We start from the raw sequence: 25,533 nt of genomic DNA on the forward strand, positions 1-25,533 counted from the left end.
TTTTAAACATTTTATATATTTCGAGGACTTTTTAAGGACCTGCGAACACTTGTGAACATTCTTGGAAGCATTTCTTAAAGATCTGAACATCCCTCCTTCAAGATGAGCTGTCCCTACGCCAGCGAGAATGGGTGAGTTTGATATTTTGATTTACGTTAAGTTAGAAATGAGTTAAGTTACTCTGACACCGATATCTAAGATTTCTATGCTATTTCGTACTGACTTGGAAATAGCTTTGATCTTTGTTCTTATACCGTAAATGGTTTTGGTACTGGCTTAGAAATTACTTTGATCTTTATACCTATTTATAAATCGTTTGGGTCCTGGCTTAGAAATTACTTTGATCTTTGTACTTATTTAGAAATGATTCTGACACTGATTTAGAAATAAGGCTGATTGATTAAAAATATGTCTAACATTGATTTTCACGTAGGCATTTATTTACACGATACGCTGGTTTTGACACTGGTTATGACACCTTTAGACACTGATAATGGTGCTGATTCTGGCACTTAAAACTCCTTCATTATTATGGCACCTCAGCTGGGTAAAATCGTGTGGTGATAGCAAAGTTAATATCAGGCGTCACTATATTAAAGCGAAACAGATACCAATTAGCCTAATAACTAGAGGGATACTCTCAGACATGATTCTCTCTCTCTCTCTCTCTCTCTCTCTCTCTCTGTGGTAGTGCTGAAGGGCGTGGACGGATGTGCGTTTTAATGTGTACTGTATGTGTACGTGTACTTGAGTACCGGAAGCGAGGACGGCGCATGTAAACTGTACTTGGTGATGTGTGACCATGTGTATGTTTTAGTTCGTGAGCTGGTATTCATTTGCGTGCATGTGCAAATGTGCAGAAATATGTATATATGTATCGAAGTATGCATGAGAGAGAGAGAGAGAGAGAGAGAGAGAGAGAGATTAATACATACAGTCTGAACCAAGAGTTTATTAGCACACAAAGGTATCAAACCTTGTATGAACGTAGCCCAACCTAATCCAGCGAATCCATTTTACAGTAACCTAACGTACCCTTTTCTAACTTAACTAATTTAAGTTGACCCAAACTAACTTAACTAAACCTACCCTAGCTTCACCTAACCTTAATCTAACCCATCTTATCCTAATCCCAACCTACTTTACCCATCATTATTCTGTTCTAACTTCTAAACTCTTGTAACCTACCCTATCCTATCCTACCTTACCCTTCCTTTCCCTACCCTGCCTTATCCTATCCATGCCAGACCTACCCTACCCTAAACTAACTTACCCTACTCTGCTTACCCTACCTTGCCCTAAGCGAACATAACTTACCCTACCCCACCCTACCCTAACGATCTAGTCTACCCCACCCTGCCATACTTTACAGCACCCTGCCCTAGCACGGTCGGTAGAAAGGTGGTCTGGTCTACTGTCGCAATGGACGCGGGTCTGAGTGCAACCTTAACTATCTTACCCTGCCTAATACCTCGACTAACAGTACACCATCGACTGCAGATATGTAATGCATTTCTACATGACATACTTGCACTCATCACCAGGTGACTGTCAGTCGACGCACAACCTAATATAGGGGACATCAATATATGAAAGGGAACCAGACGAGTCAGGAACATTTCCATATACATCAGCTGTCGGCCCTAATTAGAATAACTTAAGCAAGAGGGTATGTTGTATTTACATAATTTGTACAATAAGTGAAGAACCTCGGCCAACAGACCACCGTCGACTGCAAGTGCCCAATACCTTTCTATATTGAACACTTACACTCATCAGCTGGTGACTGTTAGTCAAGGAACGGGGTTTAATGTAGGGGACATCAATATTAAGAAAGAGATCAGTGGGTGGAGGAACTATTTCAAATACGTCAATTGTCAACCCTAATTAACAGTACTATATATACATATTTACAGGTGATAAAAACTATAACCATACAGTAAAAAAGTCACATCACTGATCAGTCCGGTCTCTCTCAGGAAAGCCATTAATTTATCAGTCATAACAATGTCCCCATCACCCAGGATGGTGGAAAGGGTGAAGGGGACGTCTGCATTCATTTCGATTGACTTTCAGCTATATACAGTAATTTTTATCTATATGGTAGTCTTTTTTGTTGTTGTTGTTGTACGGTCGCCCAAATAGGTGATCACTCGCTTTCTGAAGTTTCGGACAAAACTCCCTGGGTCTGGCATAGCGGTTGGATAACTTGGGTACTCTGCAAACATGATTTATAATGTAAAATAAGCTAATCTTGCCAAAATATAAGTGACATTTAATGTTTATTTTTGTATTTTAAATCAATAACAATAAATTGTGAGCGACATCTGGCATATTTCCCAGGACTGCCTGTCTGCCACATACCTTCTCCCTGCATCAGGCATTATCATATGGGGCGAGAGTGTGTTTCGGTCTTCGTCACGATTTAACCCCCCCCCCCTTTCCCTGTTTTTTTTTTTTTTTCTCTACAGTCCTTTTCGTCTTCAGTTTTCTTCATTGTCACTTGCTTTTCTCTGTCACCCTCTCCCACTCTAGTTCTTTCATGAGACTGCCCTAGATGTTTTGTTAAATGTTGGTATTAATAAAAGTGTCCAATGGTTCCCCAATTACTACACTAGTTCAACTTCAGTAAATAGCCTTCTCTCTCGTCTTTTGTAACTTCACTGTTGCAACGTTATTATTTATTCAGCGATTATTCGCCATCACAAGCTCAACGCCCCGCAGTCATTTTTAGTCATATTAAGAGGCGATTTGTTTGTGGCCACCCCAAACGGGATTGAGGCGTCTGGCAATAGATAGATAGAAGAGTTGATGCCAGTATATACGTTATTACACAGCTATAAACTCATGGAATTTACAAGTAAAAAATAATTTGAGAATCTTTTGTGCTAACTGGTAAACAGCGCTCACAGCTTTTTTTCCTGCGTAAATATCATCCGGATAATAATTTATTTTAAGATGTTATTTTTTGTGATTTGATGGCACTCGTGATCTACACATTACCTTCATCTGTTGGTTTTATTTCATGGGACATTTATCCTTCAGTGTTCTGGGAGTAGAGAGTTAAACAAGCAATAAGACTTTCCCCTCAACCGTGAAACAGTTGAGCCACAGGCCGTGCGTTTCACATTCTTACGTCAGCTTTAGTTTATTGTGGTTTCCTCTCACGTAATGCAAGATATACACGGTAACAACACTTATCTATTTCTTTTTGGTGTTTCCTCTTCTTCACGGGTCATCATTACAGTATCTGGGCGTTTGTAGTTCTTAGTCTCTCTCTCTCTCTCTCTCTCTCTCTCCTACCCTGCGGCTAACACGTGGGTATGCCTTTTACCCCCCTCCCCCCCTCCTTCTTTCCTCCTTCCTTACCATCCTCCCCATTTGCCTCCGAGGGAAACAGGGAGGTGCAGGAGAGGGAGGCCTTCACGTGGTGGCACCTCCATGGCCCTGTAGAGCTGCCTGGTGTTTTTTTTTTACTTAATCCGATTGCTTCAAGACGATTTTAAGCCTCTTTGCAGGGATTTCTCAAGACTAAAGCTAACCCTTCCAGTTCGACGTATCTCCTCAGCTCAATAAAATCACTTGGAGACGGCAAGAATAACATTAATTACGTCATCGGACTTACGGAATTAGTCTAAAGCTTCAGTAATCCCCCTTCCTCAACTTCCCTCCCTCCTTCCCTTCCCTCTCTTGTCCTCTCTCTCTCTCTCTCTCTCCATTAAACTGAAAATTAACTTTCGACATGTTTTGTTTGGAAGAACTCACGTGTAACAAAACAATTTCTTTTTTACTCTGCATACATATTGAACAGGTCCTGTGAATGAGAAGGGTCAAATTACAAGAGTAAGACAAGGATAGCATACAGTATCTCCTACCCATAGACTGAAATCATTTTCGTCCTACCTTCTAATCCTGTGCTGCTGACGGAGGGTGAGGGAGAGCCTTCTGTTCTACGTTCCTCTGCTTGAACTTCTTGAATTAAAAACAAAAAAGTAGCACTATTAACATCAAGGCCGGACCACATACTAAATAGCCTACACACACACACACACACACACACACACACACACAATACCCCCCCTCTATATCTGTCTAAACATCTATGTCTTTCAGATAATCGGATTTCCCCCGATTCAGTTTACCTGTCACTCAAAATATGGTAGTTATTTTCATACATTGTGTGTGTGTGTGTGTGTGTGTGTACCGCTAGATAGGCAGATAATATATAAATTATATAGATAGATAGATAGATAGATAGATGACCGAATGATCTACTTTCTATTCCTGTGTTCTACAGTATTTGTGTTCTATTTGGTATTTATGCTTTTGGCCAATATAGGCGCAGGAATGACAGAATGCGATGTGTGGATGGCATAATCGGTAGAGGACTGCCGACGATTTAGAAGGTTCAGTGGTCGTAGTGGTGGTGGTGGTGGTGAACATGATAGTGGAGGTGGTGGTGGTGAACATGATGTGGAGGTGGTGGTGGTGGTGGTGAAAATGATAGCAATGGTGGTGGTGGTGGTGGTGATGAAAATGATAGTAGTGGTGGTGGTGGTGAAAATGATAGTAGTGGTGGTGATGAAAATGATAATAGTAGTAGTGGTGGTGACAGTAGTCGTGGTGGTGGTGAAACTAATACTGGCAATGAAACGACAGACGTGGTGTTGGTAGCTTTGGTGAAAAAGAAAGCAGTGATGGTGATGATGGAAATAAGTGGTGGATGTGGTGGTGATGATACTACTACTACTACTACTACTACTACGACGGCGACGATGATGATGATGATGATGATGATGTAAAAACGCTTCCCTCCACCCCACCCCGTCCCTCCACATCTTTTCTCCAGTCCCTCCATCCCCTCCCCGTTCCTCCAAGTCTTTTCTCCAGTCCCTCCACTCCCTCCCCGTCCCTTCAGATCTTTTCTCCAGTCCCTCTGCTCCCTCCCCGTCCCTCCAAATCTTTTCTCCAGTCCCTCCAACCTCTCCCCGTCCCTCCAATTCTTTTCTCCAGTCCCTCCAACTCCTCCCCGTCCTTCCAAATCTTTTCTCCAGTCCCTCCACCCCCTCCCCGTCCCTCCAGATCTTTCCTCCAGTCCTTCAACCCTACCCTACCAGATTCCTCTCACTCCTTCACCTTCTCTAAAAATTTCCATCAGACCAAGACCACGTGACTGCATTCCTCTCTCTCTCTCTCTCTCTCTCTCTCTCTCTCTCTCTCTCTCTCTCTCTCTCTCTCTCTCTCTCTCTCAGGGCTACTACGCACCACCTACGCCGGTTTAAACATTCCCTGCTACGCAGACGTCACAGTACTGCGCAATATTATACAATTCATGAATGTGGAGAGAGAGAGAGAGACATAGTTACATAGATGCTTGAGGGTCATAATGGCCTGACGAAAATTCTCTCTCTCTCTCTCTCTCTCTCTCTCTCTCATAAACCATTTCCCGGTATCATTTTCCTCCTTCCCTTTCCTCTCCCCTCCTTTCCCTCGCTTCCCTCTCCCCTCTCCTCCCTCTCCCCCTATCATCTTGCCGTCAACCGCGCGCCTACCTGCGGTCCAGACGCGGTCATTCTGCGGTCACTTTGCGGTCAGAGAGGCTGGAAGGTGAGGAAGGGATAGGTAGGGATGGGGTTACTTTTAAAAGGGTTAGGGAGGGATGATGATGTAGGAAAAAGTAGGTGAAGGCAGGCGGAGTAAGGCAGGGGAATAGGAAGACGGCGAGGCAGGAAAATAGGCAGAGGTGAAGCACGTGGGTGAAGCAGGTAAACAAGTAGAGGGTGAGGCAGGTGGGTGAGACAAGGTAACAGGTAGATGGTGAGGCAGGTGGGTGAGGCAGGATAACAGGTAGAGGGTTAAGCACATGGGTGAAGCAAGATAAGAGGAAGTTGGTGAGGCAGGTGGGTGAGGCAGGATAATACTCAGGGGGAGAGGTACAAGAACAGGAAGCAGTTAGACAGGGTGAGGCTGAGGAATAGGCAGGGGTGGGGCATGAGGACAGGCAGGGGAACAGGCAAGGGTGAGGCAGACGAAGAGGCAGGGTGAAGTAGGATGTAAGACAGAGGGTAAGGAGGGATAAAAATAACGGTGAGAAGGAGGGTGGAGAGAAAATGGAGGTAAGGCAGAATAACAGGCAGGAGTGAGGCAGGGTGGGATAAGGGATTAGGCACAGAGGGAGGCAGGAAAATAGGCTTGCGAACAGGGAACAGGCGATAGCCAGAGGGCTGGGAATGGCCACCCTTCCTTGGGACAGGCTGAATGAAAGCAAACTTCCAGCAAGAGGGAAAGGTACAAGCTGACAGACAAAGGAGAACAAGTTTACCTAGGCAGGGTGTAAGCAAAGATGCACTGTTCTTGAGGACAAAAGAAGGGACCCCATCAGGCCCACATGTCTTGTTAGTAATGAAGTCAGCGATGACAAAAAATACATCTATTGAAAAAAAATTAATGTCGGCCATAAGGAAGCCAGAGGGGGGAAGTGATGGAGGAGCAGCACCGGAATCATCTATGGTGGAACTGGAGGAGCAAGTCTGAACGAAGAATTCTGCTTTTTCAGTAGAAGAAACAGCTACAGGGCCATCAGAGTGGAAAAGAGGAGGGAAGGATGATGAGGTGAAGTTGTTAGAAAGGTTTTTGGAAAGGTGCCAGAAGGAGCGGGAAGAATTTGAGTTGGAGAGTTCAGAGCATTTAGTACGAATGAAACTGCCTTTAGCCAAACGAAGAACAGACTTAGCACGATTCCGGGCAGAAATATAAAAGAGATGAGATTCAGGCTTGGCTCCGGCACCTTTTGTAGGCCTTTTTCTTGTTGTGGGCAGCATTAGAACAAGAGTGATTAAACTTTTTTTTTTTTTTTTTCATTAGCCACAGGATAAGAAAAAGGAATGAATGCTTCCATGTCCAAGAGAATAACCTCCACAATGTGCAAGGCACACTCAGAGGCTCTTGGCCATGGAAGCAATAATCATTCCAGGGAAAATCAAAGGAATACTGCCTGAGGGACTCCCAGTCAGCAGCTCAAAAGTACCACAGCCGACGCTTCTTGGGAGGACTCACAGGCCTTACTGAAGCGATAGGACAGGTTATGGTGAAAAGGCTGTGATCTGAGGACCCCAACGGAGAGAAAAGATTAACAGCGTAAGCAGAAGGATTAGCTGTAAGGAAGAGGTCAAGTATGTTGGAACCCACTCCAGGCGATCAGGGATACGAGTAAGATGCTGTACATGCAGCTCTAGGTCATTAAGGATAGAAAAGATGTTGGCTTGTTCAACAGCTGGATCAGTCAAAGGAGAGGAGAACCAGAGGTGGTGGTGAACTTTGAAGTCATCTGGAATGGAGACGTCAGAGAAAGGAGAAATTGATAGGATCTTAGAAGACAGTCGAAGAATTTTTTATAGTCAGTAGAATTAGGGGATAAGTACACAGGAAATATTTTAAGTCAGAGAATGACAGGATAGCCAAAGCTAGACAGTGGAGAATTCAGAAGATTCAAGCTCAGGAACACGAGAGCAAGATATGTGGTTGCATACATATACACAAAAGCCACCTTTGGCTTTGAAGGAAATATATATAGAGAAGGAGGATACTGAGAAAGGTTTGCTATCGATCGCCTTAGGCAAGTGAGTCTAGATAAGGAAGAGAAGGTAAGGTTTAGGGAAGGAGACGCTGATGTTCAACAGAAAATTAAAGGCGAGGCCACGAATGTGAATGGACAGATCACGTTACCACTGTAAGGCTTTGGGTAGGATGATGCAGAAAAATGTGAGAGAGAGAGAGAGAGAGAGAGAGAGAGAGAGAGAGAGAGAGAGAGAGAAAGGGGGGATTTTCCATTGTAGTGTATTCTTAAGAAAGTAAAGGAATCATCACTGACTTCTCTCAACTATTTGCTTAATTTTATAATTTCTTAACTTAGGCAATGGAGACAGTACCACAGACAAAAAGACAGGAGGCACAGTTGGAGGCAGCAGAACTGAAGATGTTGCGTTTTTCACTAGGAGTGACGAGGTTGGACAAAATTAAAAATGAACATATTAGAGGGACAGCGCACCTAAGTCAGTCTGGAGACAAAGTTAGAGAGACGAGACTGAGATGGTTTGGACATGTGCGGAGGAGGGATGAGGAGGATGTCGGGAGGAGGATGCTGGAAATGGAGTTACCAGGCAGGAGAAAGAGAGGAAGGCCAAAGGGAAGGTTTATGGATGTAGTGAAGGAGGACATGCGGGTGGTAGGTGTAAGAGAAGAAGATGCAGAAGACAGAGTAAGATGGAGACGGGTGATCCGCGTGGCGACCCCTAAAGGGATAGCCGAAAGAGGGGGAGAGAGAGAGAGAGAGAGAGAGAGAGAGAGCAATTAACAATATCAAGTACAAGCATCGCGAACCCAGGCACCCCAGTGTTTACTGTGTGTGTGTGTGTGTGTGTGTGTGTGTGTGTGTGTGTGTGTGTGTGTGTGTGTGTGTGTGTGTACTGTACAGAAAAAAAAACACCACATAATCACACCAACGCTGCCCTTGGTCTTTATCAGTTTAACCCCGCCATCACGAAGCGGGGTTAAATCGTCTTGTCCTTTGCTTTCATATGACGCAACTGGGACACAACATTAATACTAAGAAGCGGCTTGATGGAATTAGATGATACGTAGTTATCAAGTGGGAATGAGTCTCCTTGGTTACTAGTCAAATTTATCTTCCAGTCTGGCAACACATGGCCTTTAACGGAGCTGAATGGGCTTACTCTGTCAGGTGAAAATGTATAGGTTATTTATATGCATCATTTTATGCACCTGTTGTAATGGGACTAAAATTGGCCTCGTGTGTGTGTGTGTGTGTGTGTGTGTGTGTGTGTGTGTGTGTGTGTGTGTGTGTGTGTGTGTGTGTGTGTGTGTGCGCTCTCTCTCTCTCTCTCTCTGTTTCTCAAGTTAAGAAATCAACGAAATTAAGAAAATAGTTCAGAGAAGTCAGTTTCTTAAGAATACACGACAATGGAAATTCCCTCTCTTCCACTCCTCTCTCTCTCTCTCTCTCTCTCTCTCACTCTCTCCTTCTATTGCTAAGATGTATTTGCATCGTGAGGCTTCTGTGGATTTTTTTAAAGAGCATATTTGGTAAAGACTTGCTAATTTCAGCACTGAGCAATAATAATCCTCTACCCGCCTTCTATCCTGCCTTCCATACTTCTCATTCCTCCCCAGACGTCAGAGAGTATCCTTCCTTCTCATACTCTTTTGCTGTGTGCATCATACTGCTATCACACACACACACACACACACACACACACACACACACACACACACACACACACACACACACACACACCACACTACTTCATGTAACCCTTTCCACTGTCAAAGATAAGTGTGAATGAATTTTTGCACACAGCTGTGTATGGGCTGGTGGGTAGGTAGGAGGTAGGGAGGTAGGTAGGTATATATCATGAAGGAAGCCTGAGACAAGAGAGAGAGTGAGGGAAGAGAGGCAAAAGATGAGTAGTTGTCTGTCAGTCTCTCTCTCTCTCTCATATGTAGGCAGACAGGTAGACAGCTATAAGCAGATAATAGGAGGGTGGGACGGTGGTGTGGGCGTGGATGTAGCAGTGGCAGCGGGGAATATATAATATAAACGGGTAAATGATTTCGTGCAGTTGATAAGCAGAAGTCTGAGTCTTCTGTTATGTTTCTTGATGCAGTCTTTCACTGGCATTCCTTCGCATTTCCCTCTCTCCCTCCCTCCCCCTCCTTCCTTACTTCCTTCCTTGTTCCTTCCTTTTCCTTTCTCCTCCGTCATCCATTACTTCTTACTATTTGCCTTGTCATCCTCCTTTTTTTCCTCCACTTTCACTATAAATAAATTACTAGGTCATCTTACGAGTACTGTTTAGTCTCTCTCTCTCTCTCTCTCTCTCTCTCTCTCTCTCTCTCTCAGCTACCCTCGTTGTCTACCCCTCCCTTTCTTCCATCTCTGCTTATCTCATTTCTTCCTCCCAATCTCTTTCACACCTCCCTCTCCTTCTCTCACTCCCCTTCCTGTCTCTTCCCTCCTCCTCCCTTCCTTTCTCCTTTCCCATCCCACTATATCTCCCCCTCTCCCTCCTCCATCCTTCCTCTCCTCTCTCTACCCTTTCTTGTTATAATCCCCCGTCTTATCTCCCTCCCTCTTGTCTCCCCCTCCCTCTCTCCATCTCCTTGTCATCATTCAAAGGGAGCAACGGGAGGAATATGTGAGGGAGAGAAGGAAGAAAACATATACCTAATCACAGTAGAGAGAAGAGAAGGAGGGTAGGTCAGGAGGTAAAGAGAAGGGGAGAAGGAGAAACGATATCAGAGGGAGGGATAAACGGAAGGGAAGGAAAGGAAGGAAGGAAGATAAGAGGGAAGAGAAGGGGGAAAGGTGAGGAGGGAAGAGAAAGGAAGAAGGAGAAAAGGTATCAGGGAAGGAGAAGCGGAAGGGAAGGAAAGGAAGGAATGAAGGGAAGATGTTGTGAAATGCAGTAGCCTAAGAAAGACAGTTTGTGGGGCTTCACGTCTGGTTGTCTGACGGAACTCATTCATAGCTTACACACACACACACACACACACACACACACACACACACACACACACACACACACACACACACACACACACACACACACACACACACACACACACACACAATTTTCCCCTTACGTGATGATTGGCTTAGGTCAGGTTAATTAGATTTAGTAAGGCTAGGTATCGTTGGGTTTGCTTAGAGAACGTGCTGTTAAGCTGGGTTGAGTCCGGTTAGGGTAGGTTACGGAGTGAGGTTTGGTTGGGGCAGGTTAGGTTTGGGTTGGGTTGGACTGGGCTGGGTTGGGTTAGGTTTGGCTAGGTTAGGTTGGGTCAGGTTATGTTAGGTTAGGTTGGGTCTGAATTGTGTTGGGTAGGGTAGGGTAGGGTAGGGTAGGTTATGCTAGATTTAGGTCAGGTTGTTAGTTTGGGTTGGGTTAGGTAGGGCTGGGGGACCAAAAATTGGGATGGGTTAGGTTAGATTCAGTTTGGATAGGTTAGGGTGAGTCCAGGTTGGATTAATTTAACTTGATCTGGTTAGTTTAGATTAATCACTAGGGTTAGGCTCGGGCAGGGTACTTTACAATAGATTGTTACGCTCACTTAATACAAACTGGAAGAGGAAATACACACAATACACCCCACGCTGACGTAATTGCAAGCAGTACCATAACTCCCACGACACAGACGGAGGTGTGATAATTCAGGTGGTCGTCAATATATGAGGTGGGGAAATCTACCCTTTTTTTACTTTATCTTGGTCGAACATTGCCATCTCACCTTCTTATTCTTATATGCAGAGTTGTAACAACAGATTAAGACTGGATTATGAAGAAATGGTATGGAAAAGCTGTATAGGACCCAAGAATATTGTGTGTGTGTGTGTGTGTGTGTGTGTGTGTGTGTGTGTGTGTGTGTGTGTGTCACTAAACTAACTAGCTATGCGAAATAAGCTCCAAAAAGGACGAAAACTTGAACCAAGGTACGGTACAAGAACTATGCACAAAGATTCTGGCAATGGACAAGATGTTTAATTATTACTATTATAATAGCTCTACCTCAAAGACATTTTCACAGCTCTGAGAAGGACGGTTAGACAGATTTTTTTTTTTCCTTACCTCACAAAGATCTATTATTATTAACAGTCTTGCGACCTTCTGGCCTTTGGTTCCTTCTTCCTTGCATAAAAAGAAAAAAACATACGCCAAGAGGTCGGTAACAGAATACATCAATATGTGTACCGTACAGAGACCCCTCTCATAATCGGTGCAACTTTATTATGCAAGGAAGAAGGAACCAAAGGCCAGAAGCCCTTAAGACTGTTCCGTCTACGAAAAAAATAAATAAATAAATAAATAAGAGTGCCTAATTCATGCAGCAAAAGGACGAAAATCTGGATCAAAGTACGAGACCTACAATGCCAATTCGAAGTCTCCCGCGAACTGAATAAAATAATGAAATAAATATACGTCAGTGGAGTGAAGAGGTTGAGGCACCTAAACCCCAAGACCACCCGACACCCAGCGCCACTTAATGAAAAAAAATGGGATCGTTACCCCTCTCACGGTCGGGGCAATTCTAGTAGCGTGGACGACAAAGTTTTATTTAGCTGCGTTTGACACAGTACCACAGCAAAGACTTTTATGGAAACTATACCATCAAGGAGAAATTCGAGGCAAACTGTATTGTTGGATGCAAGATTTTCTCATAAAAAGAGAAATGAGAACAGTACTAAGGGGAAATTACTCATCATGGAAAGAAGTGACTAGTGGAGTTCCACAGGGCTCAGTGATGGCACAAATCATATTTTTAGTATATATAAATGATATAGACGGTAATACTGGAAATGAAAGCTATCTAAATATGTTTGCAGATGATGCAAAAATACAAAGGAGAATTACTAACACAGACTCTTGTAAAGAGCTACAAGAAGAATTAAATAAACTTCATGAATGGAGTAATACATGGCAAATGGAATTCAATGTGGACAAGTGTCATGTAATCAAGTTTGGTAAAAGTGGAAAAAGACCTGATTGGGATTATAAGTTAGGAAATAAAACCCTACACACATCAGAAAGAGAGAAGGACCTAGGTGTGATTATCAATAATAGACTATCTCTGGCTGACCACATCAGCGAGAAGGTACGGAACATGTATACACTGCTTGCAAATATGAAAACAGTGTTCACATACATAAATGAAGACATGCTAAGAAAGATAATAATATCATTCATCAGGCCAACCCTGGAGTATACATCAGTAGTCTGGAGTCCTCATCTCAAAAAACACATAGACAAGACTGAAAAAGTTCAAAGGGCCGCTACCAGATGGGTACCAATCTTAAGGGATCTAAGCTTCGAAGAAAGACTAAAAAAACTGAATCTACCAACACTACAGGAGAGAAGGAAAAGAAGGGACATGATTAAGTTATATAAATGCATATTAGGGAAGGAGAAAATAAACATAAATGATTACTTAACCTATGGGAATGCATCAGCAAGATAACACTGCAAAAAACTGCATAAAGCGAGAGGTGATAAAGACGTAAGGAAATTTAGTTTCCCAAATAGAGCAATTGATCAGTGGAATGCACTACCAAATGAAAGAGTGTGTGCCAAAACGATTCACAAATTTAAGGATTTGTACGATAAATATGGTTTAAGACACGCGACAGTACGAGCTTGACTCATTCCTGTAACGATACAATTAGGTAAGTACAATTAGGTAAGTACACACACACACACACACACACACACACACACAAAGGGGCTTGAATGAAGAAAATTGAGGGATAAACACACACACACACCGCTCGCTGGTGCAGTGGTAACGTTCTCGCTTGACAACTGGTAGACGGGAGTTCGCGCCTCGCTCAGGTTGCGAAAAGTTTCACTGACGAAGTGGGTGGTTACTGTCCCCCTTGAGCAAGGGAACGGGTGTGTGCGTGTGTGAAGGTCACAGCCTTGCCCTTAGATCGGACTATATGAGCTCTCAGCTCCCTTCCGGGAGGGTAAAAGCTGCCAATCACGATCATCAAGTGATCCTGACCGACCCGGTTAATTACACACACAAAGGGGCTTGAATGAGGAAAACTGAGGGATAAACACACACACACACACACAAAGGGGCTTGAATGAGGAAAACTGAGGGATAAACACACACACACACACACACACACAGACTGAAAACGACGATTTAAAAAATATACTTGTGACAGCCCTGGAAGATCTGAAAGTAATTTAATCTAATCTGCCTTAAAGTAACCTAAACTAGCGTAAGGGTTACTTACCTGTGTGGAACATGTAGGTCAGCAATGGCCTGAAGAAAGTTGTGGAAAGCGATGAGGCACTTGGGAACATTTTTCGGCGATTGGCGGTCGAGATAAGGCGCTCCAGTCGGCTGTGGCAGGTACGTGTTTACATCCGAGGGTTGGGGGGTTAGACATACATACCACTCAGTAAAGAGCGGAAAAATGGGAGAAATGGAGTTCCCTCGAGCTAAGCCCTGTATTGGACTATATAGCCTCGCTAGGGTTACAGGAGCGAGCTACCACTCACGGCACGGCAGCCCGGGCGAGACTCGAACTCGCAATCCCCCGATTACGAGTCCAGCGCGCTACCCAGTAAAGAGCGAGTGGGGCTTTAAATGTCGAGAATGAATAGCCTAGCCTCCGGTAACCAGTTCTGGTGCATCAACACAAAACGGCAACTTCTCTACCAAACAAATCATTCTGCTATAATTCGGTCACAAGTTCCCACTAAAATTTCACATTTTCTCTGTCAAGTATGAATGATGTGTTAATTTTCAAATATGAACGTTCAAATCAAACGCAGCACTGTTCAGGGCACCTTTGTAGGGAGCTCAGCAGTCTCGGCGAGTCGTTTGTTGTGTTTTCGAAATGTATCTCCTGTCCCTGCACTTAAACTGTTTTATCCAACCTCCTACCCACACTTAGTGCACTATCTTGTCTTCTTTAGCAAATTACAGCTAATGATGAGAGCATTTAACTTATTAATATCCTTAATCAAATGCGATTGAGTGCAATAAATCGAGGACACCTACAAACGTCAAGCACTTGCCCGTGATTATCACCTAGGTTATACAAAATATAATTCAACAAAATCAATAGATTCCGAATCTACATGAGCGGCTTTCATTTCACCATAAGAAACGCCCAAATAGGGTAAAAGTGGAACCAGTTTGTTTATTATCAATTCTTGAAAAAAAATAATAATAATAACTCATATTACAGACGTTTGTGCGGGAAACTGCACAGGGAGGGGGACTGGCCTTATTTAAAACAGAAACTTATTCTGAGCTAACTAAACAACGTAAAACAAAAAACAAAAAACGGGGAATTATTACATGCCACTTACAAATCCCGAGATAGTTCTTAATGTGTTTATTTATTTATTTATTTATTTTATGGAGTTGAAGAGGGAAATTGTTTGGCATTTCTTCTCCCAATAATGACAAAACCTCATTAAAAAACTGGAAAACTTGCTTTGCCTACTACTTTCAGTCTATCGTCTTAATGTTGGTGTCAGCTATAACCTAATCTGCATTCTGCTCCATCAGTATTTTTGTCATAATATTTAGACATAATAAGTCGTGGTCATACTGAAAGGGTTAAGAAGGAGCATGACTCGGCCTATAGATGGCTTCTCTGTGCCCCTCTAGTCGTTCAAAACGGTTTACTAGTTTACAGCTTCTCACCCAGTTTTCCTTTAATCCTTCATTATTCCTTTATTCAGTTATCACTGATTCATCCTCTTTTTTTTTTCTTTTTTTTCGTTTCATGGTGGACCGAAGCCTGAAGTGGAGAATGGAAAATAGGACGAAATGTTAAAAAAAAAAAAAAAAAAAAAAGCAAAGATTTTTTAAAACCTCGTTCAGTCAATTTGGCCGCTTCTCTTACATTTTCCTTTATTCATCTCACTTCCACATTTTTATCACCTGATATTTGTTAATCCTTAATTCCTCTTTACCTATCTTCATTGTCCTTTTTTGCTGTTATTGTCTCTGGACTGGAAAAGGAGAAACATGACAAAATAATGGTCAGAAGACATTAGGTAAGATTATGCCTTCCAATCTTTTCAGACCGTTCACAAGGCAACATTTCTTGAGTTCTTCCTTTACTCATCGATAATTTTATACATTTATTTATTTATTCTGTTTCCCAGGGTGGATAGGAGTCAGGAGGCGAGAAGCATGACGAAATGTTTATTGAACACAAATAAATATAAGTGTCAGTGCCATTTAAATAGGCTACAGCTTTCGACCCGGGCATCGTGACTGTTTCGTTCCATCTTTATTCATTTTTAATTCATTCATCCATCCATCTGTCATCCAGTCTTTTTGCCTCATCAGGAGAGTAGGGACCCAGGTCTAGGCTACTCAGGCCCGACATGTAAGGCAAGGTTGACCAGCCTCTTTCATCCCTGAATGGCATTATATGACCAATAACTCCAACCATTTCTTGGATGTGCTGTACACCTTTATATGGGTCGCAGCCAGTCAAGCCCCTAAACCCAGTAAACCACCAGGCGTCATTTAGTTTTATGGTTACCACCCAACGTAGTAAGTGGTTTCTTTTCATTTTGTGCCAGGGTGGACCGTAGCCAAGAGGGTCAGAACCTGTTGGAGTATGGAGGCATTACCTACACCAACTACCTCCACCTTCACAAGCTTCTTTCCTCCCAGAGCTGTCATTCAGAGGTCCACGACGAGCATCTCTTTATCATCATCCACCAAGGTAAGCTAGAAAGGGATTTTGAGAGATTTTAAGACACTGAGGGGGGTTTTAGGACACTGAGGGGGATTTTAAGATACTGAGAGGGATTTTAGGACTGTGAGTGATATCAGCGGTAAGGAGTTTTTAGCAATCTTGACCGTTTTTCAGAGGTCCACGAGGAACATCTCATTTGTATCATACACGAGGGTAGGATGGAGTTTTGGGACATTATAGATTTTCGAATGTGAGAGCTATTTAGAATATTTTTGAACTCGGATTTTCTGACATCAGAGGAGTTTTAGGGAGCAGGATGCGATTTTAAGACACTGGAGGGATTATAGGACACCGGGAAGGATTTTGGGATAGGATTTTAGGACAAGAGGGATTTTAGAACATTGGAGGGATTTTAGGACAAGGGATTTTCTATGGCAAGGATTTGGGGGACATGATTGTGTTCATGGAAGGATTTTATGACAAGGATTTTAGGATAAAATTTGGGGGGACAAGAGGGATTTTTGTACATTAGAAAGACTTTAGGACAATGATTTTAGGACCGGGAAGAATTTTAGATGTGGATTTACAGACGGATTTTAGGACATTATGAGCGATTTTTAGGACGCTAGAAGAATTTTCAAGCTCGCGGGAGAGATTTAAAGATGACAGGTCCAAGTAAAATGGAGAAATAGAAGAAGGGAAGGACGGGAGGAAGGAGTAGATGTTAGGAGAGTGGAAAGGTTACAAGAGGATGAGAAAAAGGCAGAATATAAGAGAGAAGTGGAGGAACGATTGAGTAAATATGAACTGAAGCAGATGGGGGACGTGGAAGGTGTGTGCAGGATATTCACAGAAGAAATATATGCAGCATGTGAGGTGGTGTGTGAGGTGAAGAGAAGACGAAAGGGGACGCAAGGAACAGCATGGTGAAATGAAGAGGTGAGAAAGACTGTGGCACAAAAGAAAAAGGCATTTGATAAATGGATGAGAAATAGAGGCGTGGAAGAAGTTGAGAGACGGAAGAGAGAGTTAAATGCAGAAAGGAAGAGAGAGGTGAAAAGATTAGTAAGAGTGAGTGCTGTATAAGATCAGTAAGAGAGTGGATGAGGAATTTGGAAGGAATTTGAGTGTCAAGTGGAGGGAATGGAAGCGTTGTGGTGTGGCTGTGGATGTGATAGGAAGCGTTAGGAGAAACACATTGAGGTGGTTTGGCTATGTGGAGAGGATGGAGAGTGAGAGACTGATGAGGAGAGTGTATGGGAGTGAGGTGGAGGGGGAGAGAGGGAGGGGAAGGCCAAGGATGAGATGGAGGGATGGAGTGAAGAATATATGAAAGAGGGGAGTGTGAAATGGGAACAGGGCATTGAAGTGGAGGGGAACAGGGTGACGTATGGGATTATGGCGTCTGGCAATAGATAGATGGATAGGTTTCAAACAAAGGCAAAAATGAACAGTTATCGATGTTTGAAATGAAAGCAAGAAGTAGGATATGTTGGAAAGTTAAAGAAATCAGGGCATAGAGAATCGATCTAAGTAGTATTAATGGCAGTGATTTTGGAGCTGATAAGTGCTGTAAACACGATATATGACTCACTCTCTCAGACCTCATTCTCTCTCCCACCCCCTCCGCTCACTTTCATCATCTACCTTCCTCTTTCCCCCCCCCTCTCTCTCTCTCTCTCTCCCGCAACCCCACTCATTCACTCTTCCCCACATCCTCCCATCACTTTCACCCACTACCTTCCCTCCTTCCTTGGCCCTCTCTCTCTCTCTCTCACACACACACACACACACACACACACACTCCATTCACTTTCACTCACTACCCTCCCTCCCTCCTTATTCCCCCCCCCCCACATTATCTCACTCTCACTTTTTTCTCACAGTGTACGAGCTCTGGTTCAAACAAATAATCTTCGAAATCGACTCCGTGCGTGAGATCTTCAGCGGAGAGGAAGTGGACGAACTGAAAATGCTGGAGATTGTGAAGAGGATGCAGAGGGTTACACTGATACTGAAGGTGGGAGAAAGATAGAGAGAGAGAATGTATGAGGGTAGGAAAGAGGTGTATGAAGTGAGATAAGCAGAAGACTTGTAAGTGTTCTAAGATATATGCTGCCCCCTCTCCCTCATCTCCCCCCACCCTCGCTCTTTCTCTCTCGCAAGATATTATTATTGTACGTTCTTCAAACTGGATATGTTAACTTGATGTTCTTCGGTAATAATCATCATCATCATCATCATGGTCTGCTCGATTAGATGGACCAGGGCTGAGCAACAATAACAAACCTTTATCATGGCCTCCTTTTCCCACAAGGCTGGGGTAAGGTACCGTCCAGCTAACAAGGAGTTAGTAAGGGAATGAAATCCAAGTGCCAGATAGCAGCAAAAGATCACATGGCACTAGCAAGGGCATATAAAGCACAAAATAAGGAAAAAAAATATAGCATGAAATATGGGGGGGAAAAAAAATAATCATAAAATACAGAAAAAAAAATATCAACAGCATGCCTGGTGAAATGGGCCACACTCATTCTCACACCATTCTAGTCCTGGAATCCTGGCCCTAGCTCACAGACCTAACTATCTTCACATATTTATTGTTACTTTTCTTTACATACACATTGCATTACTTGCCACGTCATAATAACTAATAATAATGTTTTTAGGTAGTAATGTAGATGGCTGGCTACCACTGACCATGATAGATGATAGCATGAGGGTGCAGTTTGGCTACAATGGTAACTAGCCACACAGTCATCACTCTCAGGCAGGAAACCCAGCCATTAGTAAACAGTTGAAGTCCATGCTGAGACTCACATTACTAGGAATCTTATTACACATCTCAGAATTTTTTTTTTCTCGACAGTCTCTGCAACTATTTGGAAGTAATTACCTGGTTTTGGCACAATTTAGCCTCCAGCATACAGAAAGCATAAGCTGTACCATGTAAAACCCTCAGCAAGGGGATTCCTAGAGAAACAAAGGCATCATTTAACCAACTGACTGAATGAAGTGTGCAAGTGTGGATATGTATGCCTGTAAGAAGGTGTCAGGATTCAGGGGGCTTGACTGGTGAGTGAATGAGTGTGGCCCATTCAATTCAGCAGGTTTTAGCTGGTTTCTCCATTTATCTTTTATCTTTTTCTTGGCTCTTTGGACCCTACCTCACCCAATCCTTGGGTGAGAAAAAGAGGTAGGGATGGTGATGATGATGATGATGATGACGATAACTGAATAAAAATGCTACCCCTGCCACCAGCTGTGTGTGGACCAGTTCTTGATCCTCGAGACGATGACGCCACTGGACTTCATGGAGTTCCGGCACCACCTGTCACCAGCGTCAGGATTTCAGAGTTATCAGTTCCGACTCCTTGAGAACAAGCTCGGACTCAAAGGGGTAAAGCAGTTTTTTTTTCATATATTTGGCTGGGTATTGATTTGGCAGTCCATTCCCTGAGGTCTATCATTCCTCCTATATCCCACACACCTTCACATATCACCACTACAGTGCTAATGCCCACTTTTCATATTGAATACATGCTAGGGCTGTCTCATTCAGGAGCAGTGTGATTTAATTATACTTCACACCAGCCAACCTGCCCACAGAATCACACCTTCTCCCAACAGTCACCTCTGAATGGCTAAGATATTTTTCTTCAATTATGCTGATGATCTCTGTCGTGTGTTCTTTTTTACCCGTAAATTTCACACAGACCTTACATGAGTCTCAGATGGTGGCTGAGAAAGAGCAGCTTTATGGGCAAGTTGGTTGGTGTAGTGCTGTGCAGGCAATGGAGGGTCACATGCTAGATCAATAAAATCAGCAGACTACAGTATTTCCTGCCCCAACTGGAATTAAATTTGCATCCTATCTGACAGCAGACCGCTCCTTTAACCATCTGACCACCACCTGATCTTAATAACTTGCTTCCCTAAAGTACCTCCATCATGCTTCAAACTGCCTCAAACACACAATAAAACTAAGAAAATCTCATCCTAACATTCACATATCGTTCAAGCCCCTGGAATCCTGGCACCACCTCATACAACTTCATATATTCAGCACTACAGTTCTCTCAGAGCATCATTTTATCATATGCTACCAGGACTGCAGGTTGGTTTCTTAAATATCCTAGACTAAGGTAGCTTAGTTCTGGGTCCCATTGCCAGAAAAAGATGCTATGAGTTGTTTGTTACTGTTTTCATTCGCATATTATCCAGGCCATTTCCCTTTCACATTCCAAGTCATTAACCATACATAACATACATTCAGTGGAGAATCATAACACTAATTACAATACTGTTTTTATTTTACATATTTTCCAGTATCTATTGACCTATTTTCCAATGCTCTATCCTGGTACCTCATACAACTTAAAAAAAAAATAAAAAAAATCCACAACTTTCTCATCACAAATGCACTCTTAATTCCAACCCACTCATCCTTCCAGTACATACTCATCATCTAAAGTTAGTCTTTTCATCTCACTCCTACCTCCATTATATCAGTTTTGTATACATGCCTCATTCCATCCAGTCATTCCACGCACTTACGCTACCTGCACTGCATAGTAGATGTCGCTCAAGGTTCACTGAAATGTGAACCCAGTGGACTGCAGGTTAAAGGTACCCTTCTCTGGCAGTTCATCCATTCAAGGGATACAGAGGGAGATGAGAGGCATATGTACAGTATAACCAGGCAGTGGAGCAACTCAATTACATTGGTGCCACCACATAAAGGCATTTCCTCTTCAGCATCCTGACCTCCTCCCTTTGGTTATCTTGATGAACCTACAGTCCTTCATTCCATCCCAGGTCCCATTCTGCATATATACTCCTCAACCTTATCCTAACTCATCAACAGTTCATTACATCCCATTATTGTTTCCTACAAATATCCTTCAGTGTTATCCTGACTCATATCTAGTTCATCTCACTGAATTTTATATACAGTAATCACAATGAAGTATTCAGGCCTGTGAAAGTGGTTCAATTCTAGCAGGTGAAGACAAAACATAGGACCATGACTTAATATTTACGTTGTGGGAAGGCACCTGTTCTGTTAGATAAAATCAAACAGACTACAATATTTTTTTTTCTACAGATGATGAACAGAAAAGGAAAAACATAAAAAAAAATCCATACACCAGATTACAGGTCTCCACTGTTCAAATGAAATCGTTGGACTTGAACTGCTCATTTTCTCCTCCATTAACCAAACCATATCCTTAACAGGAGATGCGGGTGCGATACAACCAAGAGAACTACACAAAGGTGTTTGGGGATGAGCCAGAGATTTACAAGGCCATCAAGGAGAGTGAGGAGCAGCCGTCACTACAAACTCTGCTCTCACGCTGGTTGGAGAGAACCCCAGGACTCGAGGAACATGGCTTCAACTTCTGGAAGAAATACAAGATGGCTGTAGACAACATTCTGGAAGATGAGAAGAAGGAGGCAGAGGTAAATCAGAGATCATTTTGTGTGGTCTGATGAGTAGAGTTTGAGATGAGTTGAGCTGCAAAATTTTATAACTTTTTTTTTTTTCCCAAACCAACTGGTGTTTTTTCCAAAACATGTGATGTGGATGTGGATGTGATAGGAAGTGTTAGGAGGAATACACTGAGGTGGTTTGGCCATGTGGAGAGGATGGAGGGTGAAAGACTGACGAAGAGTGTGTATGTGAGTGAGGTGGAGGGGAGAAGAGGGAGGGGGAGGCCGAGGATGAGATGGAGGGATGGGGTGGAGAGGTATATGAGAGAGCGGGGTGTGAGTTGGGAGAGGGGCAGTGAAATGGTGGGGGACAGGGCGACTTGGAGGCGATTTGTTTGTGGCCACCCCAAACGGGATTGAGGCGTCTGGTAATAGATAGATAGATAGATTTTCATTCTCTTTTTGACACATGTCACATACGATGTTAGGTTAGGCTCATATTTTTTCTTATAATTTTCCTTCACTTCTAGCATTTTGGTTCACATCAAAAATATTATCTTTGCTTGTTTTGGATGGAGTCTGGCCCTGACAGACATTGTCACATACGATATAAGGTTAGGCTCATACTTTTTCTTATAATATTCCTTCACTTCTAGCATTTGGGTTTGCATAAAAAATACAATATTATCTTTGCTTGTTTTGGTTGAAGTCTGGCCCTGAGAGCATCGAAATACGCGACTTTGCATCGAAAAGTGAGGTAGGCAGACCACTCCAAAATGCATCGAAATTTGATTCCTCGAATTCTAAACTGTCGAAATTCGAGAATCCACTTATATATATATATACTGTATATAAAACTCTTTCATACCTTATCATTATCATCATCATCATCATCATCACCATCATTATCATCCAGACCCTCTTTCCCATTCTTTTCCATTCTGAGGTGGGGTGAAGTAGGGTCCAGAGAGTCTGAAAACAATTGAGAATGAGATACAGGTACTAATTTCCCATAAATTATTGAGAACTTAATAGCAAATAAGAACATGAAAAAAAACAAAACTATTTATAATGAGGACTTTCTGTACAGTAATGTGTGGCTAGATTAATTTTCTTCATACTATTTGCAGTATTCTGTAGGTGTGCATGAGGATGGTTTTCCTTGTGAAGTGGAGCAATAATTTTGAGGGCTTGGATGATGCGTGAAAGAATCTGTGGATCATTACTCTAAGTACTGTTGGGGATTTCTCTTATCATTTCTGCCTTCTCATTCTTTGCTTCTAGACCCTGCTCCACCCCATCTCTTAGGTGAGAATTAGGGTTGGGATGATGATGCTAGCAATAATGATGATGACAAAAATAATGTTGATGATAATGATGATGACACCTTGAAAAAACACGAAGGAGTTACTATAATTATGGTGATGATGATAACCATGACACTGACAATGACAATGACCCCGAGCTAACTCAAAGGTCTATTTCCCCCCAGGCCGAGGAAAACGAGAGCCTACGAACAGTCCTGCTGAGCCAGAATAAGCGTCGGCGTGAGCTCTTTGATAGCATCTTTGATGTGCGGATCCACAATGCCCTGATGGCACGCGGAGAACGTCGACTGAGCCACCGAGCACTGCAGGGGGCGCTCATGATATCATTCTACCGCGAAGAGCCAAGATTCAACCAACCACACCAGCTGCTAACACTGCTTATGGATGTTGACTCTCTCATGACAAAGTGGAGGTGTATGTATATCATTAGGTTTATCAGTATTTAACCCCCTCAGTGGCACCTGATGGTTGAGTGGTTTGAACACCCAACAGAGCAATGGGTCTACCAAATGTCTAAAGGTTTGGTTCCCATGGGGTGAGTGGAGGTTTTTTTAACCATGAGATCCCACCATGGGAAGTAGGCTAGTCATCTACCCTTATCTGTACTGAAGTATTATTACCTAGCCTCAGGACTCAACATCGTCAAGGGGATAATGTGGGACTGCCTGTTACCATTATTTTGAGGAGTACTTACTGAATTATTGCCATCCTAATTGTGTCCCTCCCCGACAGACAACCATGTGATGTTGGTGCAGCGTATGATTGGTTCACAGCTGATTGGCACAGGAGGGTCCTCAGGCTACCAGTACCTGCGTTCCACACTCAGGTACATCTGATATACCGTTTTTAATTTCACTTGGCCCTGATTTTTGCCCTTCTGTAGCTCAGTGGCAGGAGAAGACAACAGCTACATCTATATATCCTTTCCAAAGCATTTTTTCATGAGTTGCATCATATTCTAGTCTTAGTCTCTTGTTACAACTCAGCACAGAAGAAAGATGACAATTTAGACCAAGTTAATGAGAAATGAGTATAGGAAACTAGTGAATGCCTATCCAACAAAGGGTCAAAGATAAAAGTAACTGGGAGAGTGTTCAGTCAGCAACCCTCTGTCACATGCTTCACAGGAGGGGACATTGTGCTGGAGAGGATGGTGGTGAGTAAGGATAATATTACTGTACCAGATACTGTAAACAGAGTGAGAGATACATATGTGCCATATTTTTCTCAGTGCAGAGTCAGAGTAATCTTGCATGGATAAGCTAACAACAGACAGCTAGACAGATACACAAGTGGCCCAACAGGTAGATAAACTGACTAACTGAGATAAACAGAAAAATATATACATAGAAGGATATAAAGACAGACAAAGATGGATGCTCAGAGATACAGCAGCTGTGTAATAACTGTTCAGCTAACTTTGTCTGACCCCACTTCCCCTGTACAGTGACCGGTACAAGGTGTTCCTGGACTTGTTCAACCTAAGCACATTCCTGTTGCCACGTAACTGCATCCCGCCTCTCACCCGTCACATGAAGACCCGGCTGAGCATCATGGAGGAGGGCAATGTGGAGGCAGGCAAGGAAGCAGGCAAGGAGCACCAAGAGAAGGAGATTTGCAATGCTGCCCAACATCCCACTGGGTTCCTGAGCTCGGAGTCGCCCTGTCCTGCTGAGAATGGAGAAGACAGGGTGTTCTCTGACAGCGACCTGGAGAAGAGTCTGGAGAACAGTATGGAGAGGTCATGTGAGGCTTCAATGTAAGGGATGCTTACAGTGTTGGACGACAGACTATCAAGGGAGTTAACATAGTGAATGGAGGTGGCATGGAATAAGGCAGCATAGTATGAGACTTCCTTAAAGGGGCTAAAGTAAGATGCATGAGTTAGACTGAGATGACAGTTAGGATGGTGTATGAGAGGTAAAAGAGAATGAGAGTTAAGACAGTATGAAGGCTCCATATACAGGCCAATGTTAGAATGGTATGCATGGAGGAGTTAAGGCAATATGAGAGACTTAGATATAAGGGCCAAAGTCAGAATGGTGTGTGCAAAAGTCAAGATGGAGTGTAAAAATTTTAGGGATGCTCGTGAGGGTTAGGATGGTGCGAGATAGTTAGGATAGTGTGAGAGGTTAGGATGATGCAGGAGAGGCTTAAATGAAACTTCGGAGAGCGTTAGAGAGGCTGGGATGAGTGTTGGAACTGTGTGCAACCAGACAATTCAGATGAGCAGTGACCATTGAAGCAGGGAAAGAAAAGAGATAAAGATGCAACAGTGTGGCGAAGAGACAGAGGTTAAAGGGGGTCAGCACGAAAAGGAGAGTTAATGAGAACTCAGTTGATAATTCTCTAACTTTTGTTTTCCTCTTGCTTGCTGCTGAATTTTACCCATCCTATTATGAGTGGATAATAGTTATGAAGATGATGATGATGATACACTGTACTGATAACTGTTATGAAAATGACATGTCTGAACTAGATGTATTAAGTAATGAGTAGATGATGATGATGATGATGATG

The 25,533-nt window shown here is 43.0% G+C and overlaps 1 protein-coding gene across 1 annotated transcript; it reads left to right on the top strand.

The window, feature by feature from the left end:
- v (Tryptophan 2,3-dioxygenase vermilion) lies at positions 1-25,312 on the top strand. Its single transcript, XM_080274335.1, has 8 exons — positions 1-131; positions 16,134-16,279; positions 18,139-18,272; positions 19,515-19,652; positions 21,491-21,715; positions 23,178-23,427; positions 23,746-23,839; positions 24,461-25,312. The coding sequence occupies exons 1-8, from the start codon at positions 103-105 to the stop codon at positions 24,774-24,776; spliced, it is 1,332 nt and encodes a 443-aa protein (XP_080130461.1). The 5' UTR covers positions 1-102; the 3' UTR covers positions 24,777-25,312.
- The last annotated feature ends 221 nt before the right edge of the window (positions 25,313-25,533 follow it).

Source organism: Coenobita brevimanus, chromosome 57, assembly GCF_032717465.1.
Source record: "Coenobita brevimanus isolate Jiangsu-jjx chromosome 57, ASM3271746v2, whole genome shotgun sequence".
Classification (NCBI taxonomy): domain Eukaryota; kingdom Metazoa; phylum Arthropoda; class Malacostraca; order Decapoda; family Coenobitidae; genus Coenobita; species Coenobita brevimanus.